The sequence below is a fragment of the Bison bison genome, unplaced genomic scaffold (genome assembly GCF_000754665.1).
Source record: "Bison bison bison isolate TAMUID 2011002044 unplaced genomic scaffold, Bison_UMD1.0 scf7180017864466, whole genome shotgun sequence".
Classification (NCBI taxonomy): Eukaryota; Metazoa; Chordata; class Mammalia; order Artiodactyla; family Bovidae; genus Bison; species Bison bison.
In genome coordinates this window covers 11,302,473-11,329,749 of record NW_011495027.1, presented here as the reverse complement: position 1 = coordinate 11,329,749, position 27,277 = coordinate 11,302,473, and the positions used below count along the sequence as shown (strand labels likewise).

Below are 27,277 nucleotides of genomic sequence, written 5' to 3'. Positions count from 1 at the left end.
TAGAGCCAGACATCCTGGAATGTGAAGTCAAGTGGGCCTTAGAAAGCATCACTACAAACAAAGCTAGTGGAGGTGATGGAATTCCAGTGGAGCCATTTCAAATCCTGAAAGACGATGCTGTGAAAGTGCTGCACTCAATATGCCAGCAAATTTGGAAAACTCAGCAGTGGCCACAGGACTGGAAAAGGTCAGTTTTCATTCCAATCCCAAAGAAAGGCAATGCCAAAGAATGCTCAAACTACCACACAATTGCACTCATCTCACACGCTAGTAAAGTAATGCTCAAAATTCTCCAAGCCAGGCTTCAGCAATACGTGAACCGTGAACTTCCTGATGTTCAAGCTGGTTTTAGAAAAGGCAGAGGAACCAGAGATCAAATTGCCAACATCCGCTGGATCATCGAAAAAGCAAGAGAGTTCCAGAAAAACATCTATTTCTGCTTTATTGACTATGCCAAAGCCTTTGACTGTGTGGATCACAATAAACTGTGGAAAATTCTGAAAGAGATGGGAATACCAGACCACCTGATCTGCCTCTTGAGAAATGTGTATGCAGGTCAGGAAGCAACAGTTAGAACTGGACACGGAACAACAGGCTGGTTCCAAATAAGAAAAGGAGTACGTCAAGGCTGTATATTGTCACCCTGCTTATTTAACTTCTATGCAGAGTACATCATGAGAAACGCTGGGCTGGAAGAAGCACAAGCTGGAATCAAGATTGTTGGGAGAATCTCAATAACCTCAGATATGCAGATGACACCACCCTTATGGCAGAAAGTGAAGAGGAACTCAAAAGCCTCTTGATGAAAGTGAAAGTGGAGAGTGGAAAAGTTGGCTTAAAGCTCAACGTTCAGAAAACGAAGATCATGACATCTGGTCCCACCACTTCATGGGAAATAGATGGGGAAACAGTGGAAACAGTGTCAGACTTTATTTTTCTGGGCTCCAAAATCACTACAGATGGTGATTGCAGCCATGAAATTAAAAGACGCTTACTCCTTGGAAGGAAAGTTATGACCAACCTAGATAGCATATTCAAAAGCAGAGACATTACTTTGCCAACAAAGGTCCGTCTAGTCAAGGCTATGGTTTTTCCAGTGGTCATGTATGGATGTGAGAGTTGGACTGTGAAGAAGGCTGAGTGCCGAAGAATTGATGCCTTTGAACTGTGGTGTTGGAGAAGAGTCTTGGGAGTCCCTTGGACTGCGAGGAGATCCAACCAGTCCATTCTGAAGGAAACCAGCCCTGGGATTTCTTTGGAGGGAATGATGCTGAAGCTGAAGCTCTGGTACTTTGGCTACCTCATGCGAAGAGTTGACTCATTGGAAAAGACTCTGATGCTGGGAGGGCTTGGGGGCAGGAGGAGAAGGGGACGACAGAGGATGAGATGGCTGGATGGCATCACTGACTCGATGGACGTGAGTCTGAGTGAACTCCGGGAGTTAGTGATGGACAGGGAGGCCTGGCGTGCTGCAATTCATGGTGTCGCAAAGAATCGGACACGACTGAGCGACTGAACTGAACTGAAGACTTTTTCAATTTCATTCTTTCCAGTCAGCTTTTCATAAAGTTCTTTTTTGTTCTTTGTATGTTCCTTTCTTAATAGTATCTTGTTCCTATTTCAGGGATGTAATCATTTCTCTATTCCCTATGAAAAATGTTAATAATAGTTCTGGGTGTTTGGCTTGTTTGCTTTTCATTTTTAATTTCTATTTCCTTTCATAGTCACTGTTTCTTCAAAGTTGCTTTTTTTTTCCCCCCTGTATACTTTGCTGTTTATGTCTGGAGATTTCTGCCAATCTGCTCTTCTTATTTGAAAAGCTAACTGGCTTTAAGTTAGCTTTGGAGTTTCCTTGGAGAAACCATGGTGTCTGTATCTTTAAGTCTTTTCCTCTAAACCTAATTAAATTCCACAGAGGAAATTCTTCCAACTTCTTGTCTGGAAAACATATACCTTGCTACCTGTATTCTGAGAATTACTAAGAAGAAAGCACAGGATGTCAACATTTTCTGTTTACCTAACCAGTTACAAGGTCAATTTTTTGTCTTGGGCATTACAAAACTATTCAGATAGTGCAAATCTCATTAACTACAAGGTCAAAAGGTTTAACCTTCTCACAGGTTACCTCCCACTCCTTGACCTTCAGATAGAGACAAGGTTCTCTGTTGTCTCCCTTGGCCTGTCCAGAGTTCCTGCCACTTTTCACTAAAGGTTTAACCCTTCAAAGATTCAAACTTTATACAGGGATTTCAGTTCCAACTCTTCACATAGAGCTAAAAACCTAAACTCTGTCCTTTTGTCAGTACTAAATACCAAGCCCTTAGCAAGGTCCTGTAAACCATACCCCAACACCTCTGGAATCACTTTTCAAATGCCATTGTATCACCTCTTACACCTATTGCTCTGGCTTTTAGATTATCCTTAGCTTCCAACAGTTAAGAGATTTCCCTTTCTTTCAGGTAAGAGCTTTCTGCTGAGCTTAACATACAATAAAAAATATTTTAGCTGTTATATCTAGGTATTTGTAACCAAGTGCTTCCCAGGTGGCACTAGTGGTAAAGAACCCACCTGCCAAGAGACACAGGTTCAATCCCTGGGTCAGGAAGATCCTTGGAGGAGGGAGTGGCAACCCACTCCAATATTCTTGCCTGGAGAATCCCCATGGACAGAGGAGTCTATCGGGCCACCGTCTATAGGGTTGCAAAGAGATGGACAATACTGAAGAGAATGAGCATGCATGCCTCTGGAGCCAAAAGATGTCTGAGTTAGCTCAGCTGACCTTATAGCTAGTACCAGGAATACCTGTAAGTTACATCAAATTTAAAAATTTGATGTAAGAAATTTCTTATAAAAACTTTAAAATGCACTTACTATTTTGATTAGTATGAGACATCAAATGATACTTAAAATTTATTCAAAGCATAAATATATCTGAATATGCATAAAATGCGGAATGTCACTTTCCTGTGAAGATTACATTTCACACTGAATTATCTGAAACTCAGTTCAGAGATGTGTTTTCAAATTGAACAGCTATAGCTACCAATTTTGGTATAATCTGAGGCAATGCATATACACAAAAGTACTTTTATAGTGTCTTCAGATCAGATCAGCCGCTCAGTCGTGTCTGACTCTTTGCGACCCCATGAATCGCAGCATGCCAGTCCTCCCTGTCCATCACCAACTCCCAGAATTCACTCAGACTCACGTCCATCGAGTCAGTGATGCCATCCAGCCATCTCATCCTCTGTCGTCCCCTTCTCCTCCTGCCCCCAAGCCCTCCCAGCATCAGAGTCTTTTCCAATGAGTCAACTCTTCGCATGAGGTAGCCAAAGTACTGGAGTTTCAGCTTCAGCATCATTCCTTCCAAAGGAATCCCAGGGCTGATCTCCTTCAGAATGGACTGGTTGGATCTCCTCGCAGTCCAAGGGACTCCCAAGACTCTTCTCCAACACCACAGTTCAAAGGCATCAATTCTTCGGCACTCAGCCTTCTTCACAGTCCAACTCTCACATCCATACATGACCACTGGAAAAACCATAGCCTTGACTAGACGAACCTTTGTTGGCAAAGTAATGTCTCTGCTTTTGAATATGCAATCCATGTTGGTCATAACTTTCCTTCCAAGGAGCAAGCATCTTTTAATTTCATGGCTGCAGTCACCATCTGCAGCGATTTTGGAGCCCAGAAAAATAAAGTCTGACACTGTTTCCACTGTTTCCCCATCTATTTCCCATGAAGTGATGGGACCAGATGCCATGGTCTTCGTTTTCTGAACGTTGAGCTTTAAGCCAACTTTTTCCCTCTCCACTTTCACTTTCATCAAGAGGCTTTTGAGTTCCTCTTCACTTTCTGCCATACGGGTGGTGTCATCTGCATATCTGAGGTTATTGATATTTCTCCCAGCAATAACAACTGTCAATTTTTTTCCATCAATATTCAATACTCCATCACTAATTCAACCTACCCCTGCTAGTTCTTTAAATCTCCTGTCAATTATTTCAAATGTGTTAGACATTTTACAATTTCATTTCCTTGATTAGACATGAAGACATGGGACTAGAAAATGAATCCTGCATATATTTCTCCATATTACACAAAAATTGTATTTGTGTGTCTCTCACTATACTGTAGGTTCCACAAAAACAAGATCATTATCATATTTGCTTTTGTATCAAACTCAATACATATTGTGGGTATCTTCAATATACCTGAGTTGAGTTGAACTCACCTTTATTTCATAATACTGTCAATGTCTTAAATCTCTCCTACATTTTTTGATGCTTTCTTATGACTCTTACAACTATGCTTAGTAACAATTATTCTAAAGGTAAATCAGCACGTATCAACAGGAATGATTTGTGTCAACTCCAGTCTTTAAAGGAACCAATAACTCCTGAGTGTAGGAGTTTGTTATTTTGTGCAAATGAAAGACACACACACATACACACTCATTAGGTGGCAGTACTAAGGATGCTAGTTAAGGCAATTTTAAATTTAATAAATGTAAACAGTCCCTTAAAGTCTTGCTGCAACCAATCAGAAATAAAATCAAAACAAAAATCAAAACAGACTATTAATATACCTAAGAATTCTCAATCAGCACTGATTAGAATCTTACATTTACATTATTAGAGATCCAGTGAACTGGAAGAAACATTTTATATTATCTAGTCTGCTGTCTTCATTTTTCATTTACTAAAGATGAAGTCATGAAAAAAATCAGATGCTAAGGGAAAGGCGAACTAGAACCCAGGTTCTCTTTGTCTCAGTCAAATGGTCTTCTAAGATATATCACTATTTCCTTATTATTTCTATCCTCTACCAATACTTTACAATAACAACTGCAAAGACAAAAAGAATCTTCCTAAATGTCTACAAATACCTGAAGATTACAGAGTTGTTACAAAGTACAGAACCATACAGGGAAAAAAAAAAAAGGAAAATGGACACACTGATCTCACATTCTCTATTTACATCAGTGTCAAATTAAGAATACTACTACAATGAGAAATATTAAACTCAAATAGATAAGAAACAAGAGAACTTGGCTTCCCAGGTGACACAGTAGTAAAGACTCTGCCTGCCAATGACAGGAGACATGGGTTTGTTTCTTGGGGCGGGAAGATTTCCTCAAGTACGAAATGGCAACCCACTCGAGTATTCCTGCATGAAAAATTTCAAGGACAGAGGAGCCTGACAGGCTCCAGTCCATGGGGTTGCAAAGAGTTGGACACCAACGAGCAACTGAGCAGGAACACACATAAGAGAATTCAGGGCTAAGTCAGTCTACGAAAATTTATGTCAAACATGAAAACATTATAACTCACATTATCCATCTGTTTCCAACACATGTCGAGGTATTGCTGAGCTTTTCGTCCCTCTTGAAGATGCTAAAGGTGATAACAACCAAAAAAACACAAATTTTAAAATTACATTTAAACACCAATTAAAGTCTAAAGGCCTCTCCCAAAAGACTTTTCACTTAATTTACTTTCAAGGTACTAATTATGTAACTTTATCAAGACTCAGGAAGACAAAAACTCTCTAAAATGCATTTCCTAGAATATTATTTAAATACTTCAAATATAATTTTTAAGACATATAATCTCTAGAAAAATACATGATTATAGAGAATAGGGGTAGAAAAAGTTTTTTATAATGGGTCAGATAAATATTTTAGGTGTCGGAAACCACGTGGTCTCTTGCAAATATTCAACTCTGCTAATGTAATGCAAAAGTGGCCACCCGCAATATGTAAGTAACTATCTAAAAATGTAAAAACCATTCTGAGCTCATGCTAACTAGGAAACAAAAACAGGCAGTAAGCTAGAGTTGGCATGCTGGCTAGAGTTTACCAAACCTCAGTCTTAAATCCAAAATGATCACAAATTAGCAAGAATGTCTTGAGATAATTTAAGCTAGAAGAAATGTAGTGAAATAGAAAACCAGTTCATGCTGAATGAACATACATAATTTTAAAAGGCAAAGTAATTACTTCATTTCTGTGAAAACATTATATGCTATTATAACTGTATAAAAATGACAAAAAAATTACCATTTTTCTTTCAGTTTTCAGATCATGAGCATATCTCATTAATTCACCATAAACTCTGTGGGCCATTTCTTCTGCTACTACTTCTCGCTGTCCTGCATAGTCGTTTAACTCGTTAAGGATGTTAAAAAAGGCTATACACGAAGTAAACCTGACAAAAACATTAAAAATGGCAAAATTTATTTTTATTCTCATTACAAATATTTTTGTGAGATACAGATCAAACCTGACACTTAACCAATTTTAACATATGCATCCTAAATCTCAGCTACTAGCTCTAAATTAAGCTCTGCCTTAAGCTCAAGTTGTACATGTTTATATATTTCCAGGTAGTCATAATTTATCAATAAAAGGATTTGGGGGTCAAAAAATAATAAGAATACTACCTGCAGGCTCTTTTGGCATACTGGAATCTCTTACGTTGCCAACTGACTGGCCTGAGCTTGGGAATGAACTTGGTTGGATTCCTAGGCTTGGCAGCTGAGCCTGTTGCAGAGATGATGTGCTTGCTCTCCAGGACAGAACCTGCCAATCATACCACTCAAATGCATCTCGATGGGTGATCTACAAACAATTTTGCTATCAGCTCTGGACACAGCTGCCTGTATGCCTGCCCACATCCTGAATGGAAGTGAGGTGCCACTTTGGTTGGCACCACAGAGGGTAAGAAGGGGCAGAAATAAGGGTAAAAAGAAATGTGTGTGGAGGGAAGGAGAGAGACAAAGAAAATAACTCTATTAAAATGTATAGATCTACTTGAATACACTGCCAGAACGCTCTTATGTAAGCTGAAGGCACACAGCTCAGACAGGACTCCATTAACACTAAACCAAAGACTCCTCTAAATAACTGACAATCATACACAAAGTTGTTTTAAGTTTAGTCTTTGTTTCTGCATTTTACAACCATCCAGTTTCTTTTTGTTTCTGCATTTTACAACCATCCACGTATCCCCGCGTGTAAGAATGCCAGAAAGCTTGTAGGCAATCCCTAAACATTTATTCAGAGTTCCAAAATTACTCTGAAAACCTATTCCTTTTCATTACCCCTTTAACCCAACCAGCTAAATTGTTTTACTATTTGTAAAAGAAAAATCAAGAATCTAACAAGCTGACAACTACAAAATAAAGTATGGAAAAAAATACCCTTCTCTTCTGGAGACTACATTCATTCAAGTGGAGTCCCAATCCACCTATTACTTAGAACTCATACATCAACTATCCTAAAAAGCTATCATCAAGCCCACTGAAATATGCATTCTCATAAGAAAAAATAGTACTTTCCTCTGTCATAAACATAATTTTTTATTATGATACAAATCTTGTTAAAATTTTTATAAAAAGCTAATAGTATAATATTTATTTTACTAAATAACAAAAATATACTCTTTTAAATTTTCATAAGCAATAATAAATAGGTATATAATTTACCTTGGCTCTTCATCTTTGGAGGAACGTTTGGGACAGTACTTCTTAACCAGATTTCTACAGGAAGATTTTTTAAAATTTGTTAAAAATGCTGTTGTCGAAATTGACTTACATTCTAAAAGTCTCCAATTTCATTAAACCAAGAATTTAATGATGTAAAGTAATTAACACAGTAACATGATCATCTATCATTTCATCTCTGCAAAATCAGAGGCAGACAAGCACACGGACTCTGGAGTCAAACTGGACTACATGGGTCACATAAAACCCCTCTCTATGCCCCGTTTTCTATAAATGATGGTAACAGTAACCTCTACCCCATATATGAGAATTAAAGGAGACAGTATTTGCAAAGCACTAACCACAGTCCTTTATAGCATGCTCCTCAAAACATGATCCATAGACTAAGTAAAAGTCCACTTACTCTTCATTACCGATCCACAACAAGCTAAGTACAGAAGTTGAGAGTAATTTTATAAATGTTGAATCCAACAGCAAAAAATGTAGGGCATTTCATGTCTCTTTTTACATCATTTTTCAAGTATTCAAAACTTTTTGTATTTTATAAAAGCATCAGTAGACACTTTAAAAGAATCTAGTCCGTTATCACAAATAATTTGAGATATACTACAGAGGATGAGACGGCTGGATGGCATCACCGACTCGATGGATGTGAGTTTGAGTGAACTCCGGGATATGGTGATGAACAGGGAGGCCTGGCGTGCTGCGATTCATGGGGTTGCAGAGTCGGACACGACTGAGAGACTAAACTGAATTGAAACTGAAACTATAATATTCATGGAAATTAGCAATTATGAGGTAATTGATTAATTTATGGTATTATGGTTATAACTACAGTCTCCAACCTATAAATTGATTGCATTCCAGAAATTACTTTTAAAGTCAGTGATTTTAAACCATGAATCCATAAATTACTTTAAACAAAAACAAGTCAAATTTGGGCAAAGAACATTCCAAAGAGCAAGTAGTGTCAAATTGTGAACAGTTTTTTGTACATCAGCATTTCAAGCATTATTTAGAATTACAGGTTATAATCAACACACTGTCTTTGCATACCTACATCACTTACTATGCTATTTTATTCTGTAACAGTTTGTAGCAGACACATTTCTGCTCACCAAAAAAACCTTGTTATTTCATACATTTTCCAGCCCACTTCCAGTTGTGGCTAATTCTGTATAATGGGCTGTAACTTTTGTGTAAATACCAAGCTAAAGCTTTATGGCTCATACCTCGGGCTTCCTCATTCTCTGCAGAAGAACTGTGGAAGTTTCATGTTAAGATAAAGATGAAAATAATATGAATTCTTCAGTTACCACATGGACTACTAGAGCATTATCACCTAGCCTTGTGGCTGACTGCATGAGCAAGAAATAAGCTTTTTCTGCTTAGCCCATGAGATTTGGGAGTTATTATTCTAGTACAACTGAGTATATCCTAAACTACAGCTCCTCTATTGTCATGCCTATGTAGTTGTGGTGTGCTGGCCACATGTAACAGTTCAGGAACACCTTTTTCTTTTTTTGGCCACATCCTATGGCATGTGGGATCTTAGTTCCCCCCACCAGGGATTGAACCTAGGCCTGCTGCAGTGGAAGCACAGTCTTAACCACTGGACCATGAGGGAAGTCCCACAGGAACACTTTCAGATCCATAAATCCATGCCAAAGTCAATCCTAAAATTTCTCCTGAAATTCTTGGTAAGAGATGTTCTCTTTTAAAATTTTTATTTTATATTGGAGTGCAGTTGATTAACAATGTGGTTTTAGTTTCAGGTGCAGAGCAAAGTGATTCAGTTACCATTTCTTTCTCCAGGGGATCTTCCTGACCCAGGGATCGAACCCAGGTCTCTTGACACTGCAGGCAGAGTCTTTTACATCTGAGCCACCAGGGAAGCCCAGTTATAACTTTAAATGTATCTATTCTCATTCAAATTCTTTTACCATTTAGATTATTATAGAATATAGCACTGAGTTCCCTATGCTACACAGTAAGTAGGTCCTTGTTGTTTATCAATATGTTCTCTTTATTCTAAAGTTAAATTGATAGGACACAACCCTAAAGAGGCTACTTGGGAATTATATCAACAGAGAGGATAGAAAAATCAGGAGAAAAAGAAATTCTTACTTTTCTGAGTACCCAGATCCCTAAACTTTTCAGTTACATAAGCCATACATTTTTTTCTTTGCTTAAACCAATATAATTTGGGCTTCTGACACTTGAAAGACTATGGCTACTGCCACAGACATTAACACTAAAGTCTTAAGATACTCATACTTTAAACATAGCCTAAACAACACTAATTTGATCTCTAGCTTCTGGGGAAGAGCACCTATACCACAAGAGGGAAGGGGAAGAAGAAAGTAATAATACGTTTACCTTTTGAGCATGCCGGCTTAAAACTCAGCAATTTTTTAAAATTGCTCTTGCATCTCTTCTGTAAAAGTTACCCACCTACAGGCAACTCTTCCCAAGGACCAGTAAAGCCCTTAGAAACCATATATAAGACAATAAAGACTCCATCCAAGTGAACCCTGCCATTAGAGAAACTATAGCATAATTCAAAATGTTCTTGTAGTCCACTAAATCAAAACTTCTGCTAGGAGATGACGACACAACAAATTACTAATATTTCTAGGGAGGGGGACTGAGAAGTGATTCATATTTAATGTATTACAATTTTTCTAATTAAAAAAAAAAGTATGATAAAAGCATACCAAGAGAATTTATCCCCGCAAAAAAAAGATGTTCCTCAAAGCATCTGATCTCAGTTGGGCTTTCTAAGGAAACAGTCTGAAGTCAGCAAAAATTCATTCCAAGGTGTGATTGGTTACTAAGTCCTACAAATCCCTGCTTTGAATTTTTAACATAATACGCTTATTAGGTCAAATAAATCTCTGGCTTACGTTAAGTATGTAAGGGTAAAACATGCACGTTGCTCCTAAACTAAAAATACTTTAGGCAATTAATCTCTCTCAAGAAGTCTGCCCTTAGAACTCTCCGACACTGTTAGTGAGAATGTAAATTGGTGCAGTTACTATGGAGAACAGTATGGTTCCTTAAGAAACTGAAAACTGAGCTACCATATGATATAGCAATCCCACTCCTGAGCATATATCCAGAGAAGAACATGGTTTGAACGAATACATGCACCTCAATGTTCTCTGCAGCACTGTTTACAATAGCTAAGGCATGGAAGCAACCTAAATATCCACCGACAGATGAATGGATAAAGTTTATACACCCCCCCCCAGAGTATTACTCAGCCATTAAAAATAATGAAATAATGCCAGTTGTAGCAACATGGATAGACCTGAAGATTATCATACTAAAAGGAGGACAAAGAAAGACATATATCATATGATATCGCTTATTACAAAAGACTTCTTTACAAAACAGACACAGAGTCACAGACTTAAGAGAAAAACTTATAGTTACCAGGAGAGAAAAGGGAGGGGGTGGGATAGATTGGGAGTTTGAGATTGACAGGTACACAATGCTATATTTAAAATAGATAGCCAATAAGTACCTACTTTATAGTACAGGGAACTCAGCTCAATACTCTGTAATAAACTAAATGGAAAAGGAAAAGAATGGATACATTTGTATGTGTAACTGAATCACTGTGCTGTACACTTGAAACTAATACAACATTGTTAATCAACTATACTCCAATATAAAATAAAAATTTTCTAAAAATCTGCCCTTAGTGTCAGTTTCCCTAGGCTGTTTATGAAAAAAATTTCCCATTCTTCTAAATTCAGAGACTCTCCAAACAACCAATTATGAAAAGTAGTTTTTAACACATGTTTTGAGTATTGTGTTATAAATCAGGAATTAAAGGTTTATACAGATATATGTTATAATAGATGTCATAGATAAGCTACTACTTTGCTTTGATGCATGTGTCTTTCATTCATGTTTTCTCAGTACCTTAGGATCATGCATCACGGATACAGAAAAACTAATACTCTTCAGTAGTCTGAGAAGGCTTCTAAATTTAATGGGCTTCTCTAAAAATTACAGTATTCCCTATATATTCTATGTGGTATTAAACATATCATACTACTTAACTTATATTTAAATTCTGGATTTTAATATTTATCCATTCTAGTTTTGTCATGTTTATAGTTGAACTTCAGTGAAAATTATAAGCTTTCCAAATAATTTCTAAAAACATTAATTCACTTTTATTTAAACTGCATTTCACAGTTCTGAAAGTAGTAAAATGTAAAAAAAATGTTTAAGGCACATAAATCACTTTTACATTTTTAATGTTTCAACATCTGAGAGGCTCTGAGTTTTAATTCAATATTCCACTGGAACCTGGAATGTTAAGTCCATTAATCAAGGTAAATTGGAAGTGGTCAAACAGGAGATGGCAAGAATGAACACTGACATTTTAGGAATCAGTGAACTAAAACTGACGGGAATGGGTGGATTTAATTCAGATGACCACTATATCTACTACTGTGGGCAAGAATCCCTTAAAAGAAATGGAGTAGCCCTCATACTCAACAAGAGAGTCCAATATGCAGTTCTTGGATGCAATCTCAAAAAGGACAGAATGATCTCAGTTGCTTTCCAAGGCAAACCATTCAATATCCAGTAATCCAAGTCTATGTCCCAATCACTGATGCAGAAGAAGCTGAAGTTAAACAGTTCTATGAAGACCTAAAAGACCTTCTAGAACTAACACCAAACAAAGATGTCCTTTTCATCACAGGGGTCTAGAATGCAAAAGTAGGAAGTCAAGAGATATCTGGAGTAACAGGAAAGTATGGCCTTGGAATAAAATGAAGCGGTGCAAAGGCTAACAAAGTTTTGCCAAGAGAACACACTGGTCACAGCAAACATTCTCTTCCAACAACACAAGAGATAACTCAACACATGGACATCACCAGATGGTCAATACCAAAATCAGACTGATTATATTCTTTGCAGCTGAAGATGGATAAGCCGTACAGTCAGCAAAAACAAGACCTGGAGCTGACTGTGGCTCAGATCAGCTCCTTACCGCAAAATTCATACTTAAATTGAAGAAAGTAGGGAAAACCACTAGGTCACTCAGGTATGACCTAAATCAAATCCTTTATGATTTTACAGTGGAAGTGACAAATAGATTCAAAGGATTAGATCTGAGACAGAGTGTCTGAAGCACTATAAAGGAGGTCTGTAACACTGTACAGAAGGGGGTAATCAAAACCATCCCCGAGAAAAAGAAATGCAAAAAAGCAAAATGGCTGTCTGAGGAGGCCTTACAAATAGCTGAGAAAAGAAAAGCGAAGGGTAAAGAGAAAAGGAAAGATATACCCATCTGAATGCAGAGTTCCAAAGAATAGCAAGGAGAGATAAGAAAGCCTTCCTAAGTGTGCCATGCAAAGAAACAGAGGAAAACAACAGAATGGGAAAGACTAGAGACCTCTTCAAGAAAATTAAGAGATACCAAGGGAACATTTCATGCAAAGATGGGCACAATAAAGGACAGAAATGGTAAGGACCTAACAGAACAGAAGAGATTAAGAGGAGGCGGCAAGAATACAAAAAACTGTACAAAAAAGGTCTTAATGACCTGGATAACGACAATGGTGTGATCACTCACCTAGAACCAGACACCCTGGAGTCTGAAGTCAAGTGGGTCTTAGGAAGCATCACTACAACAAAGCTAATGGAGGTGATGGAATTCCAGCTGAGCTCTTTCAAATCCTAAAAGATGATGCTGTGCAAGTGCTGCACTCAATATGCCAGCAAATTTGGAAAACTCAGCAGCGACCACACGACTGGAAAAGGTCAGTTTTCATCCCAATTCCAAAGAAGGGCAATGCCAAACAATGTTCAAACTACCACACAACTGCACTCATTTCACATTCTAGCAAGGTAATGCTCAAAATCCTTCAAGGCAGGCTTCAACAGTATGTGAACTGAGAACTTCCAGATGTACAACTTGGATTAAGAAAAGGCAGAGGAACCAGAGATCAAATTGACAACATCTGTTGGATCATAGAAAAAGCAAGGGAATTCCAGAAAAACATCTACTTCTGCTTCACAGACTAAGCTAAAGTCTTTGACTATGTGGATCAAAACAAGCTGTGGAGAATTCTTGAATATGGGAATATCAGACCACCTTATCTGCCTCCTGCAAAACCTGATGCAGGTCAAGAAGCAACAGTTAGAACCAGATATGGAACAACGGCCTGGTTCCAATTTGGGAAAGGAGTATGTCAAGGCTGTATATTGTCACCATGCTAATTTTAACTTATATGCAGAGTACATCATGCAAAATGTGGGGCTGGATAAAGCTCAAGCTGGAATCAAGATTGCCGGGAGAAATATCAATAACCTCAGATATGCCCATGACACCATCCTAACGGCAGAAAACAAAGAGAAACTAAAGAGACTCTTGATAAAAGTGAAAGAGAAGAGTGAAAAAGCTGGCTTAAAACTCAACATTCAAAAAACTTAGACCATGGTATCCGTTCTCATCACTTCATGGCAAACAGATGGCGAAAAATGCAAATAGTGACAGACTTTATTTTCATGGGCTACAGAATCACTGCAGATGGTGACTTGCAGCCATGAAATTAAACAACACTTGCTCCTTGGAAGAAAATCTATGACAAACCTAGATGGCATATTAAAAAGCAGAGACATCACTTTGCCTACAGGTGCATATAGTCAAAGCTATGGTTTTTCCAGTAGTCATGTACAGATGTGAGAGTTGGACCATAAAGAAGGCTCAGCACCGAAGAATTGATGCTTTCAGTTGTGGTGCTGGAGAAGAGACTCTTGAGAGTCCCCTAGACAACAAGATCAAACCAGTCAATCCTAAAGGAAATCAATCCTGAATATCCACTGGAAGGACAGATGCTGAAGCTCCAATTCTTTGGCTCCCTGATACAAAGAGTTGACTTATTGGAAAAGACCCTGAAGCTAGGAAAGACTGAAGGCAGGAGAAGAGGATGACAGAGGATGAGATGGCTGGAAGGCATCACTGATTCGATGAACATGAGTTTGAGCAAACTCTGGGAGATAGTGTGGGACAGGGAAGCCTGGCATGCTGCAGTCCACGGGGTTGCAAAGGGTCAGACAGGACTGAGCAACTAACAAAAACAAGTTCCAATTGCTGTTTAACAGGTGATAAATACCATATCATTCGTAAAGGGTGAACAAATCATACTATCAGGTTGGTAGAAAGTAACTGCAGCTTCAGACCATGAATTTTAAATCATTATAACTAGCCTCAAACACTCAAACTGAGCTTCCCTGATAGCTCAATTGGTAAAGAATACATCTGCAATGCAGGATACCCCAGTTTAATTCCTGGGTCAGGAAGATCTGCTGGCGAAGGGTTAGGCTACCCACTCCAGTATTTTTGGGCTTCCTTTGTGGCAAAGAATCTGCCTGCAATGCGGGAGACCTGGGTTCGATCCCTGGGTTGGGAAGATTCCCTGGAGAAGGGAACGGCTACCCACTCCAGTATTCTGGCCTAGATAATTCTATGAACTGTTTAGTCCATGGGGTTGCAAAGAGTGGGACACGAATGATCAACTTTCTCTTTTTCAGGCTCAAACACATCTTTATTAATCAAAATAGGAGCCATTATAATCAACACATTTTTGCCAATGAGAAAGAAGTTTGTTTATTCCTGTAGCATAAAAATCCATGCATCAAGACTCAGTGAACTCTTGGAAAGCATTTTCTGCCTCCTTCTGGTTATGGAAGTGTTTTGCCTGCAAAAAGTGTTGAGATGCTTGAAGAAGTGGTAGTTGCTTTGCGAGAGGTCAGGTGAATATGGTGGATGAGGCAACATTTCATAACCAAATTTGCTCAACTTTTTAAGAGCTGGTTCTCTGACATGCAGTCGGGCATTGTCGTGGAGAAGAACTGGGCCCATTCTACTGGGCCAGTTCTTCAATGCCGGCTGTAGGCGTTGCAGTTTTCAGTGCATCTCATCAATCTGCTGAGCATTCTTCTCAGATATAATGGTTCCACCAGGATTCAGAAAGTTGTAATGGATCAGAATGGCAGCAGACCACCAGTGACCATGACCTTTTTTTGAGCAAGTCTGGCTTTGGGAGGTGCTTTGGAGCTTCTTCTCGCTCCAACCTCGAGTTTGTCATTGCCAGTTGTCATAGAAAATCCACTTTGTTGCACATCACAATCCAAATGAGAAATGGATTGTTGTTGTTGCACAGAATAAGAGAAGATGACACTTCAAAACGATGATTTTTTTCATTTGTGGTCAGCTCATGAGGCATCTGGTTACTGAACTTTATCACTATTCCAATTTGCTTCAAATGCCAAACGACCATAGCATGGTCAACACTGAGTTCTTTCGCAACTTCTCATGTAGTTTTAAGAGGATCAGCTTTGATGATTGTTTTCAATCGGTCACTGTCAACTTCTGATGGCTGGCCATAGCACTCCTCATCTTAAAAGCTCTCATCTCCTTTGCCAAACTTCTTGAACTACCATTTTCCTGTATAAACGTTTGTTAGCAGTTCCTGGGCCAAATGTGCTGTTGATGTTGCAAATTGTCTCTACTGCTTTATAACCCATTTTGAACTCAAAAAAAAAATCTCTTGAATTTGCTTTTTGTCTAACATCATTTCCCTAATCTAAAATAAATATAAAACAGCAATAAGTCATTAGCAAAAAAACATAATGCAAGAAAAGTGTATTAAAGTGATATATAATACCAACATTTATTTAAGAATGTATTCTAGTATCAAATGGCAAAGTTCAACAATGTAAAACCGCAGTAACTTTTGTACCAACTTCGTATTTCTTCTGGCAAAAGGGTAGTATTAGATATCTGAGACTGACTAGTATCTTTTGTCTTAATTTCCCTTCCTCTAACAGTTATCATGCTTAAGAGTTGCCAGATTAACAAAGATGACCTTATTTGAGGGTCTCAGTTAAGTGATCCAGAGATGGAAAACGTTTTGTACCAGAACTTTGAGGCCAGAATGAGATTTGAATCTCTCAAACATAAAACTTAATTGGTGAGTATGTTTCTTGCCATGTGCAGCAAAAAAGTCAGTCTGCACTGAAAGAATAAAGCCAACACACAAAAAGAAGCCAAAAAGGGCAGGTGGATGGAGAAAAAGACAGGCAGGGAAAAAGGGAAAAAGGGAGGAAGGAAGGCTGGAAGGAGTATAGGAAGGTAGTAAGGAAGGAATCATCCAGAAAATAATAAGCACTGGTAAGGATGTAGAGAAATTAGAACCCTTGCATACTGGTAGGGATGCAAACTAGATCACCCACTGCAAAAAACAGTATGGTACTCCTCAAAAAATTAAACACAGAATTACTATATGATCTAGCAATTCCTCTTCTAGGTATACACACAAAGAATTAAAAGTAGGGAATCAGATATTTGGACACCATGCTCATAGAATCACTATTCACAATACCAAACAGGTGGAAAAAACCCAAATGCTTATCAACAGATAAATGGATAAAGAGAATGTGGTACTATCCATACAATGGAGTAATATTCAATCTTAAAAAGGAAGGAAATTCTGATATACTTCCCAACACGGATAAACCCTTAAAACATTGTGCTAAGTGAAATAAACTGTGGGAAATTCTTAAAGAGATGGGAATACTAGACCACCTTACCTGCCTCCTGAGAAACCTGTATGCAGGTCAAGAAGCAACCTGGTTAGAACCAGACATGGAAGCACAGACTGGTTCAAAATCAGGAAAGGAGTATGTCAAGGCTGTATACGGTCACCCTGCTTATTTAACTTCCACCCAGGGTACATCATTTGAAATGCCAGGCTGGGTGAATCACAAGCTGGAATCAAGGCTGTTACGAAAAATATCAACAACCTCAGCTATACAGATGACACCACTCTAATGGCAGAATGTGAAGAGGAACTAAAGAGCCTCTTAATGAAAGTGAAAGAGGAGAGTGAAAAAGCTGGCTTAAAACTCAACATTCAAAAAACTAAGATCATGGCATCTGGTCCCATCACTTCAAGGCAAATAGATAGGGAAAAAGTGGAAACAGTGACAGATTTTATTTTCTTGGGCTCCAGAATCACTGTGGATGGTGACCGCAGCCATGAAATTAAAAGACGCTTGCTCTTTGGAAGAAAGTTATGATAAGCCTAGAGAGCATATTAAAAAGCAGCAAAGACATCACTTTGCCAACAAAGGTCCGTACAAAGTTATGGTTTTTTCAGTAGTCATGTACAGATGTGAGACTTGGACCATAAAGAAGGCTGAGTGCCAAAGAACTGATGCTTTTGAACTGTGGTGCTAGAGAAGACTCTTGAGAGTTCCCTGGACATCAAGGAGACTAAACCAGTCAATCCTAAAGTAAAGCAACCCTGAATACTCATTAGAAGGACTGATGCTGAAGCTCAAATACTTTGGCCACCTGACACGAAGAGCCAACTCACTGGAAAAGACCCTGATGCTGGGAAAGACTGAGGGCAGGAGGAGACGGGGGTGACAGAGGATGAGATGACTGTATGTCATCATGTATGTCTCAATGGACATGAGTTTCAGCAAACTCCAAGAGATAGTGATGGATCTCTATCCATCTTTCCCTGGCGTGCTGCAGTCCATGAGGGAAGGAAGGGAAGTCTGGCATGCTGCAGTCCATGAGGTTGCAAGGAGATGTACACAATTTAGCAACTGAACAATAGAAGTGAAATAAACCCATCCCCCAAAGAACAAATACTGTATGATTTTACTTATACAGTACCTAGAGTAGTCAATTTCACAGAAACAGAAAGTGGAATTGCCAGGGCCTAGAAGAAGGGGAAAATGGAGAGTTAATACACAGAGTTTCAGTTTCTCAAGATGATTAAGTTCTAAGGATTGATCACAGAAGGATGAATATACTTAACACAGCTGAAATATACACTTATAAATGATTAAAACAGTAAATTTCACATTAGGTACAAGTGGTATTAGACAAATTCTGAATACTGCATTTGTTTTTTAAAGGACATGCTTCATTCTCAATATACCTCTACTGGTGGCAGATCGTAAAATAAATTAAGAATAAATAAGAGGACTTAAGAATTTATGCCTGGCATCTTTGTCAGGTTTTTATTAGGGTGATGGTGGCCTCACAGAATGAGTTTGGAAGTTTACCTTCCTCTGCAATTTTCTGGAAGAGTTTGAGTAGGATAGGTGTTAGCTCTTCTCTAAATTTTTGGTAGAATTCAGCTGTGAAGCTGTATGGACCTGGGCTTTTGTTTGCTGGAAGATTTCTGATTACATTTTCAATTTCCATGCTTGTGATGGGTCTGTTACAGATTTTCTATTTCTTCCTGGTTCAGTTTTGAAAAGTTGTACTTTTCTAAGAATTTGTCCATTTCTTCCACGTTGTCCATTTTATTGGCATATAATTGTTGATACTAGTCTCTTATGATCCTTTGTATTTCTGTGTTGTCTGTTGTGATCTCTCCATTTTCATTTCTAATTTTATTGATTTGATTTTTGTCCCTTTGTTTCTTGATGAGTCTAGTTCATGGTTTGTCAATTTTATTTATCCTTTCAAATAACCAGCTTTTGGCTTTGTTGATTTTTGCTATGGTCTCTTCTGTTTCTTTTGCATTTATTTCTGCCCTAATTTTTAAGATTTCTTTCCTTCCACTAACCCTGGGGTTCTTCATTTTTTCCTTTTCTAGTTGCTTTAGGTGTAGAGTTAGGTTATTTATTTGACTTTTTTCTTGTTTCTTGAGGTATGCCTGTATTGCTATGAACTTTCCCCTTAGCACTGCTTTTACAGTGTCCCACAGGTTTTGGGTTGTTGTGTTTTCATTTTCACTCATTTCTATGGATATTTTGATTTCTTTTTTGATTTCTTCTGTGATTTGTTGGTTATTCAGCAGCGTGTTATTCAGCCTCCATATGCTGGAATTTTTAATAGTTTTTCTCCTGTAATTGAGATCTAATCTTACTGCATTGTGGTCAGAAAAGATGCTTGAAATGATTTCAATTTTTTTTTATCACTGATGAACATAGATGCAAAAATCCTTAACAAAATTCTAGCAATCAGAATCCAACAACACATTAAAAAGATCATACACCATGACCAAGTGAGCTTTATCCCAGGGATGCAAGGATTCTTCAATAGCCGCAAATCAATCAATGTAATACACCACATTAACAAACTGAAAAATAAAAGCCATATGATTATCTCGATAGATGCAGAGAAAGCCTTTGACAAAATTCAACATCCATTTATGATAAAAACTCTTCAGAAAGCAGGAATAGAAGGAACATACCTCAACATAATAAAAGCTATATATGACAAACCCACAGCAAACATTATCCTCAATGGTGAAAAATTGAAAGCATTCCCTCTAAAGTCAGGAACAAGACAAGGGTGCCCACTTTCACCATTACTATTCAACATAGTTTTGGAAGTTTTGGCCACAGCAATCAGAGCAGAAAAAGAAATAAAAGGAATCCAAATTGGAAAAGAAAAAGTAAAACTCTCACTGTTTGCAGATGACATGATCCTCTACATAGAAAACCCTAAAGACTCCACCAGAAAACTACTAGAGCTAAGCAATGAATATAGTAAAGTTGCAGGATATAAAATCAACACACAGAAATCCCCTGCATTCCTATACACTAATTATGAGAAAATAGAAAGAGAAATTAAGGAAACAATTCCATTCACCATTGTGACGAAAAGAATAAAATACTTGGGAATATATCTACCTAAAGAAACTAAAGACCTATTTATAGAAAACTATAAAACAGTGGTGAAAGAAATTAAAGAGGACACTAATAGAGGGAGAAATATACCATGTTCATGGATTGGAAGAATCAATATAGTGAAAATGAGTATACTACCCAAAGCAATCTATAGATTCAATGCAATCCCTATCAAGCTACCAATGGTATTTTTCACAGAGCTAGAACAAATAATTTCACAGTTTGTATGAAAATACAGAAAACCTCGAATAGCCAAAGCAATCTTGAGAAAGAAGAATGGAACTGGGGGAATCAACCTGCCTGACTTCAGGCTCTACTACAAGGCCACAGTCATCAAGACAGTATGGTACTGGCACAAAGACAGAAATATTGATCAATGGAACAAGTAGAAAGCCCAGAGATAAATGCACGCACCTATGGACACCTTATCTTTGACAAAGGAGGCAAGAATATAGAATGGATTAAAGACAATCTCTTTAACAAGTGGTGCTGGGAAAATTGGTCAACCACTTGTAAAAGAATGAAACTAGAACACTTTCTAACACCATACACAAAAATAAACTCAAAATGGATTAAAGATCTAAACGTAAGACCAGAAACTATAAAACTCCTAGAGGAGAACATAGGCAAAATAGTCTCCTGACATAAATCACAGCAGGATCCTCTATGACCCACCTCCCAGAATACTGGAAATAAAAGCAAAAATAAACAAATGAGACCTAATTAAAATTAAAAGCTTCTGCACAACAAAGGAAACTATAAGCAAGGTGAAAAGACAGCCTTAGGAATGGGAGAAAATAATAGCAAATGAAGCAACTGACAAACAACTAATCTCAAAAATATACAAGCAACTCCTGCAGCTCAATTCCAGAAAAATAAACGACCCAATCAAAAAATGGGCCAAAGAACTAAATAGACATTTCTCCACAAAAGACATACAGATGGCTAACAAACACATGAAAAGATGCTCAACATCACTCATTATCAGAGAAATGCAAATCAAAACCACAATGAGGTACTATTTCATGCCAGTCAGAATGGCTGCTATCCAAAAGTCTACAAGCAATAAATGCTGGAGAGGCTGTGAAGAAAAGGGAACCCTGTTACACTGTTGGTGGGAATGCAAACTAGTACAGCCACTACAGAGAAGAGCATGGAGATTCCTTAAAAAACTGGAAATAGAACTGCATTATGATCCAGCAATCTCACTGCTGGGCATACACACTGAGGAAACCAGAACTGAAAGAGACACATGTACCCCAATGTTCACTGCAGCACTGTTTATAATAGCCAGGACATGGAAGCAACCTAGATGTCCATCAACAGATGAATAGATAAGAAAGCTGTGGTACATATACACAATTGAGTATTACTCAGCCATTAAAAAGAATACATTTGAATCAGTTCTAATGAGGTGGATGAAACTGGAGCCTATTATACAGAGTGAAGTAAGCCAAAAAGAAAAACACCAATACTATACTACACCAATACTACATATATATACTAACGCATATATATGGAATTTAGAAAGATGGTAACGATAACCCTGTATGTGAGAGAGCAAAAGAGACACAGATGTATAGAAGAGTCTTTTGGACTCTGTGGGAGAGGGCAAGGGTGGGATGATTTGGGAGAATGGCATTGAAACATGTATAATATCATATAAGAAACGAATCGCCAGTCCAGGTTCGATGCAGGATTCAGGATGCTTGGGGCTAGTGCACTGGGATGACCCAGAGGGATGGTACGGGAGGGAGGTGGGAGTAGGGTTTAGGATGGGGAACACGTGTATGCCTGTGGTGGGTTCATGTTGATGTATGGCAAAACCAATACAATATTGTAAAGTAATTAGCCTCCAATTAAAATAAATAAATTTAAATTTAAAGAAAGAATTTACGCCTGAAGGCCCTAGGAGAAGAAATTCAAGCAAGTTTCAATGGATATTAAAGTGAACAAAGTATCTTATTTCTTAAAAATGCCAGTTCCTACTTTTGCTTTATCTTTACCATGTCAAGGATACACAGTTCATAAGATGTGAATGGGGCTCTGTATTCTGTATCTATATTATCAGCTTCCTACTCTATACTCAAAGAACATATTCAACAATTCATTACTATTTAGGATGCAATAGGCATAACAATGTGATTTCTAGGCAACTGCAAATCTTTCAGAAGAGTATTTTCTGGTATGTTGAAGACAGAAAAGAGAAAAATTATTTTATTTGCTCAATTTAGACCGAGGAAGGAACAGATTGCCCCATATTTAAGTATTACACTTTTCAGAGAAATTTTCTTCTGCAAGTTGATAACTTGTTTTCCCTCTAAATATTAGATTCTTGAAGAACTATACAACATAGTCCTAGATTCAAATAAACAGCTTAATTTATCTGATGTGACCATATTTTAAACATTAGGATGATAAAATAAACATTATATCTCATTTTAGACACTGCCACACAATTCAAATGGCTACAAATAACTTAGAAATAAAAATATTAAAGGTATTATGAAAAAGCTAAGAGATTAACTAAGTGATCTATACAGCCAACATCATTAACAACCTTCTTATTCTTTATAGTTGTTTAAAGAAGATCTTTAAATCCTTTTCATTGGAAAGTTCACTATCAAAATGTTTAACACAACTGGTTTGAACTTATTTTCTTTTTTAAAAATATTATTTGGTTGCACCTGGTCTTAGTTGTGGTGCATGCAGGCCCTTCGTTGTCACATGTAGGGTCTTTTAATTGACACATGTGGGGTCTTTTAGTTGTAGCATGTGAGATTTAGTTCCCTGACCAGGGATCAAACCCACATCCTCTGCATTGGGAGTGCTGAGTCTTAGCCACTGGCCCACCAAGGAAGTCTCTATTTTCTTTCTTAAGAGCTTTATGCTTTATTTATTAGGTTTGGCTTCATCATTTAACAAAACATTTAATACAAAAATCAGGAATAGACTGTAATTCTTATTAAGGTGATGAGCCTTTCTGTTGTACAGCAGAAACTAACACAACATTGTAAAGCAATTATCCTCTAAAAAAAAAAAAAAAAAACACTCAGGGAAGTCAAAAGCGTCAAAAGTTAAAACAATGGCCGACCAAAAACAAACAGTAGTCTCTAATTTCCATAGGTCAGCACAAAAGATGAGCTCCCTAGGTTCTTCTGTTACTAAACAGAAACACAGAAAGAGAAAATTCTGATAAAGAAGTATGAGAAAATAAAAACTAAATAGAAAATAGAAACTGGTTTTATTTACATTGTTCTATATCTAAGCCTATCCTAAATATTGGGGACAGCTCTTAGTAGAGCAATCTCTTCACACTGATGTATAATATATGACATAAACTCAAGTATGGATAGAAAGCAGCACATGGTTCAAAGGTCAGCATATTGAGATCCTAATTTCTAAACTAAACTGAAACACAGATCATTCAATCATTCATGCATTCAACTTATAGTCACTCAGCTCTAGAGGTACCAGTTATGTCGCCATGGTTGTCAAGGTACAGAAACAGAAATAAGATCCAAGAAATCTGGAGAGATTTCTGTTCTGGTTAAGGTAAGAGTAATTTTTAGTCATCCAATCTATTTTTCTTTCAGTACCACACTGTCACATTTGAGCCAAAAAGGAATGATCTGGGGTGAAATAGAGAAATATAATTTCATACAGCAATCTCTATGATAGAACTTACTGCTGTAATTATTTTTACTAGACAAAAATAATACATACCATTATGCACAGAGTTTTTCACATAAGAAAATTTAGTCAATCTCTGTCATACATATACAATAGCATAAATTTATTAGAGTAACTTCTACTTTTTATGTCTACAAACAAAGGAAAGTTCTACCAAGTGATTCATAGTCACCACTTATTATCCATCAAAATGGACATGGTTGGACTGTTTATAACTATGTCTCCAAACATAATTAGTGCTTTATTTTTTATTTATTCTCATCCTCAAATCACTACCAAAAGTGAATACCAAAACTTAAATAAAGTGAAACCAAAGCCATCAAAACAGACAAATAGAAGACAGAAGAAAATAAACGAGGGAGCGCCAAAATCATGTGAAAATTTATGCAAATAAATAGTATATTTACAAAAGTATATTGCAAAATTTAATCCTGCAGTATATTTAAAATATTTAACATTCTGAATACAGTTATTATTTAGGAGGAAAAAAGAGTTCTTCTCACTATGAAAAGAAGTTGTCCTCCTCCGCCATAGCAAAACAGGAGGGAGTCAACCAAAAGAATTTTTCTCATTAAAGAAAAGGAAATAAACAAGGCACACTTCTTCCCTTTGGACAAAACAGACACTATAAAAAGCAGCTGATAATTCAATTATTTACTAAGTATTCATCCAAAGCAGCAAATATCAATGTGGACAAAGGAAAGGGAGTTGTGGTTTTCAAGTTACACAAGCCTCCTCCCAACTCTTCTTTATTGGAATTCCTCAACACCTTCCAATAATCCTGTTCTTGTTGAGAATCACTGCAAGTGAAAACCACTGTTAGGATGAACATGTACTAAATTTCTTTAGTCTGCTGGGACAGAAAAAAGATGCAAATCACTGAACTAGAGCATCTATTTTCTCACTACAAAAGTATATTTTCATACCATGTAATCACGGGTTCTAACCACTCCTGCTCCAAAGAAGTGCTGTCAAAATCTCTCTTTGCAAGTAAGTGAAAATTATAACTGTTATTATCAGTCACAAAATAGAAGGGCAGACAAGTCTGCTGTTTGATTACAGTCTTTTACTCTGTTAAAATCTTGGCCACCCTGAAACCCTTGAGACCCAAGTTATTCTGGACAACTAAATACAGCATACTGCTGATAGCTTACCTTATAAATTACCAATTTTTCTTTTAAAATTTGTGGTGATATTCTTTGAAATATATCATCTTCTTTGCTTAAGATTACATAATCACTAGAAAAACTTCAATAATTTAAAAGTACAAGTAATAAGTATAAGTTCTGTCCCTTCCCACCCCCTACTCTCGTTCCCCAGGGGTAACCATGGTCAAACAATTTGGGGTATCCCATTTAGATCTCTTCAGAATACACACAAATTAAAAAAAAAAAAAGAATACACACAAATTTTATACATAGCTATATACTCAGCCTCAAGTAAGCAAGGACATCTTGCTGTACCTTCAGTTCTACAGCTTGCTTTTCACACTGACAGACTGAACACCCTTTTAAGTTTAAATATGCTGCTATATCTGACTTGTTTAAATTGTATACTCCTCAGTATTTTTCATCATTTCCTTACTGACAGGTACCTTTAAGCTGGAAACATTTTATCTTGTTTTTTGCAATATTTTAATCTTTGTTGTCACTTCACACTGTAATCACATCTCTGTATTATTGTCTGTAGCATTTGTTCTCTTCACTTTTACTGGCATACTTAAAAACCAGAAAACAATGTGCTAGAGTTGAGATCAAATTAAAAATTAAATGAGGGAAATTTTTCATTGTTCACACATGAACACATTCTTTTTACTGCTATTTTAACTTTTCAGAGGTCCTTTAATGCTTCCAGATTCTTGCACAGTAAAGTTCCCAAGTCAAAACTTTTGGGCAGATAAAATATCATCACAATTATTAATATACTTGTAGCTTCCTTGGTTATATTTCCATATGGAAATTACTTTTTTTAAAAAAACATAGGATGCAAATGGATCAAGAAATTAGCATGATGCTACAATTTTAATACATGTCAAAACAGTAGTATGTATATCATTATAAGTAACCTATTCATCATACTATTCTATCTCATGGCCACAACCAGTCAGCTCCTTGAATAAACTGCTATAAATGGTGGGCATATGTAGTTTATCACTCAAAATCTCCCTTCCTCCTGTGATCCACTACCTTATATTTCTTTTGGGCAATTAATTAGCTATAAATCAATCTAACATTCTCACTTCAGTGAACTGTTCAGGATAAGCATATAATCTAACCAGGGTCAGCAAAAGGAGACTTTTGCTGTGATTTCTGGAGAAGAGAAGCTGATACAGGCTTGCACTCTGCTCTCCTTCCATCTCCTCCCTCTCCTTTCTTTCACTTTCTTCCTTCCCCCTTTCCCTTCCTATCTCCTCCCCTCAAATGCACAACAAATATCATCATTCTTCCCCAGGATGTGGGAGTATGAAGATATGCAATCTAGGGCTACCGGGTAAAAAGGATGGTATTGAATAAAACAAGTATAAAGGCAACAATGGGAAGAAGAGCCAAGAAACAGGAGCCTGAACACATCTGACCCACAGATCAAATTATGTTTGGACCCTTACTCATGTGTGCCTTGTGGGCTGGATTTTTCTGTCACTATAAAACATAAAGAATCCTAACCCCTTTACCTAGAACCTTACACTGTTTTCTAGTCTTCAGGCTTCAAACACGATTTTTATTGAGTAAGTTGCAGCAAAACTAGTTATCAGGTTGTGGTCCAACAATGATTTTCTGCTTGAATAAAATCTTAAGTTCCATTTGTTTTAAGATTAAAATTTTCCCTTTAAAATTTTTATCTCCCAACACATTTTCCAGAATCTTTTATCAGTAATATACATCTACTTTTTGACAGAAAGAAACACAGCTCATCACACTCACTTTGTAAGTCTTAGAAACTATGAAGAAATGAGAAACTGGAGAAATCAATGTTTTGGAAAGATTACTAACGCAAAAAGTTCAGGGGAAAAAACTGTAAAGCACAAAATTATTAATATTACCAAGTTATTTCTTTTTCCAGGAATTTTGCTTCTTGATTGTATAATTTTAAGTATCTTTCTGGAATGAAAGATGCTCATGATCTAGCCAGCCAATATTCCTTGTGATACTAGGCAATGATTTAATTAAACCAGTCACTAAAACAAACCAATTACCTAAAAGTCTACAAGCAATAAATGCTGGAGAGGGTGTGGAGAAAAGGGAACCCTCTTACACTGTTGGTGGGAATGCAAACTAGTACAGCCACTATGGAGAACAGTGTGGAGATTCCTTAAAAAACTGGAAATAGAACTGCCCTATGATCCAGCAATCCCACTGCTGGGCAAGACACCGAGGAAACAAGAATTGAA

The 27,277-nt window shown here is 37.2% G+C and overlaps 1 protein-coding gene across 1 annotated transcript in view; it reads right to left on the bottom strand.

Annotated features, from left to right (window-relative positions):
* Positions 1-27,277, bottom strand: part of FNBP1L (formin binding protein 1-like) — a 95,122-nt gene that overhangs the window by 36,008 nt on the left and 31,837 nt on the right. The window contains exons 3-5 of the mRNA XM_010860510.1: positions 7,486-7,539; positions 6,059-6,206; positions 5,331-5,393 (exon numbers count right to left, since the gene is read on the bottom strand). Coding sequence (XP_010858812.1) covers positions 5,331-5,393; positions 6,059-6,206; positions 7,486-7,539 — 265 coding nt within the window. The remainder of the gene's footprint in view (positions 1-5,330; positions 5,394-6,058; positions 6,207-7,485; positions 7,540-27,277) is intronic.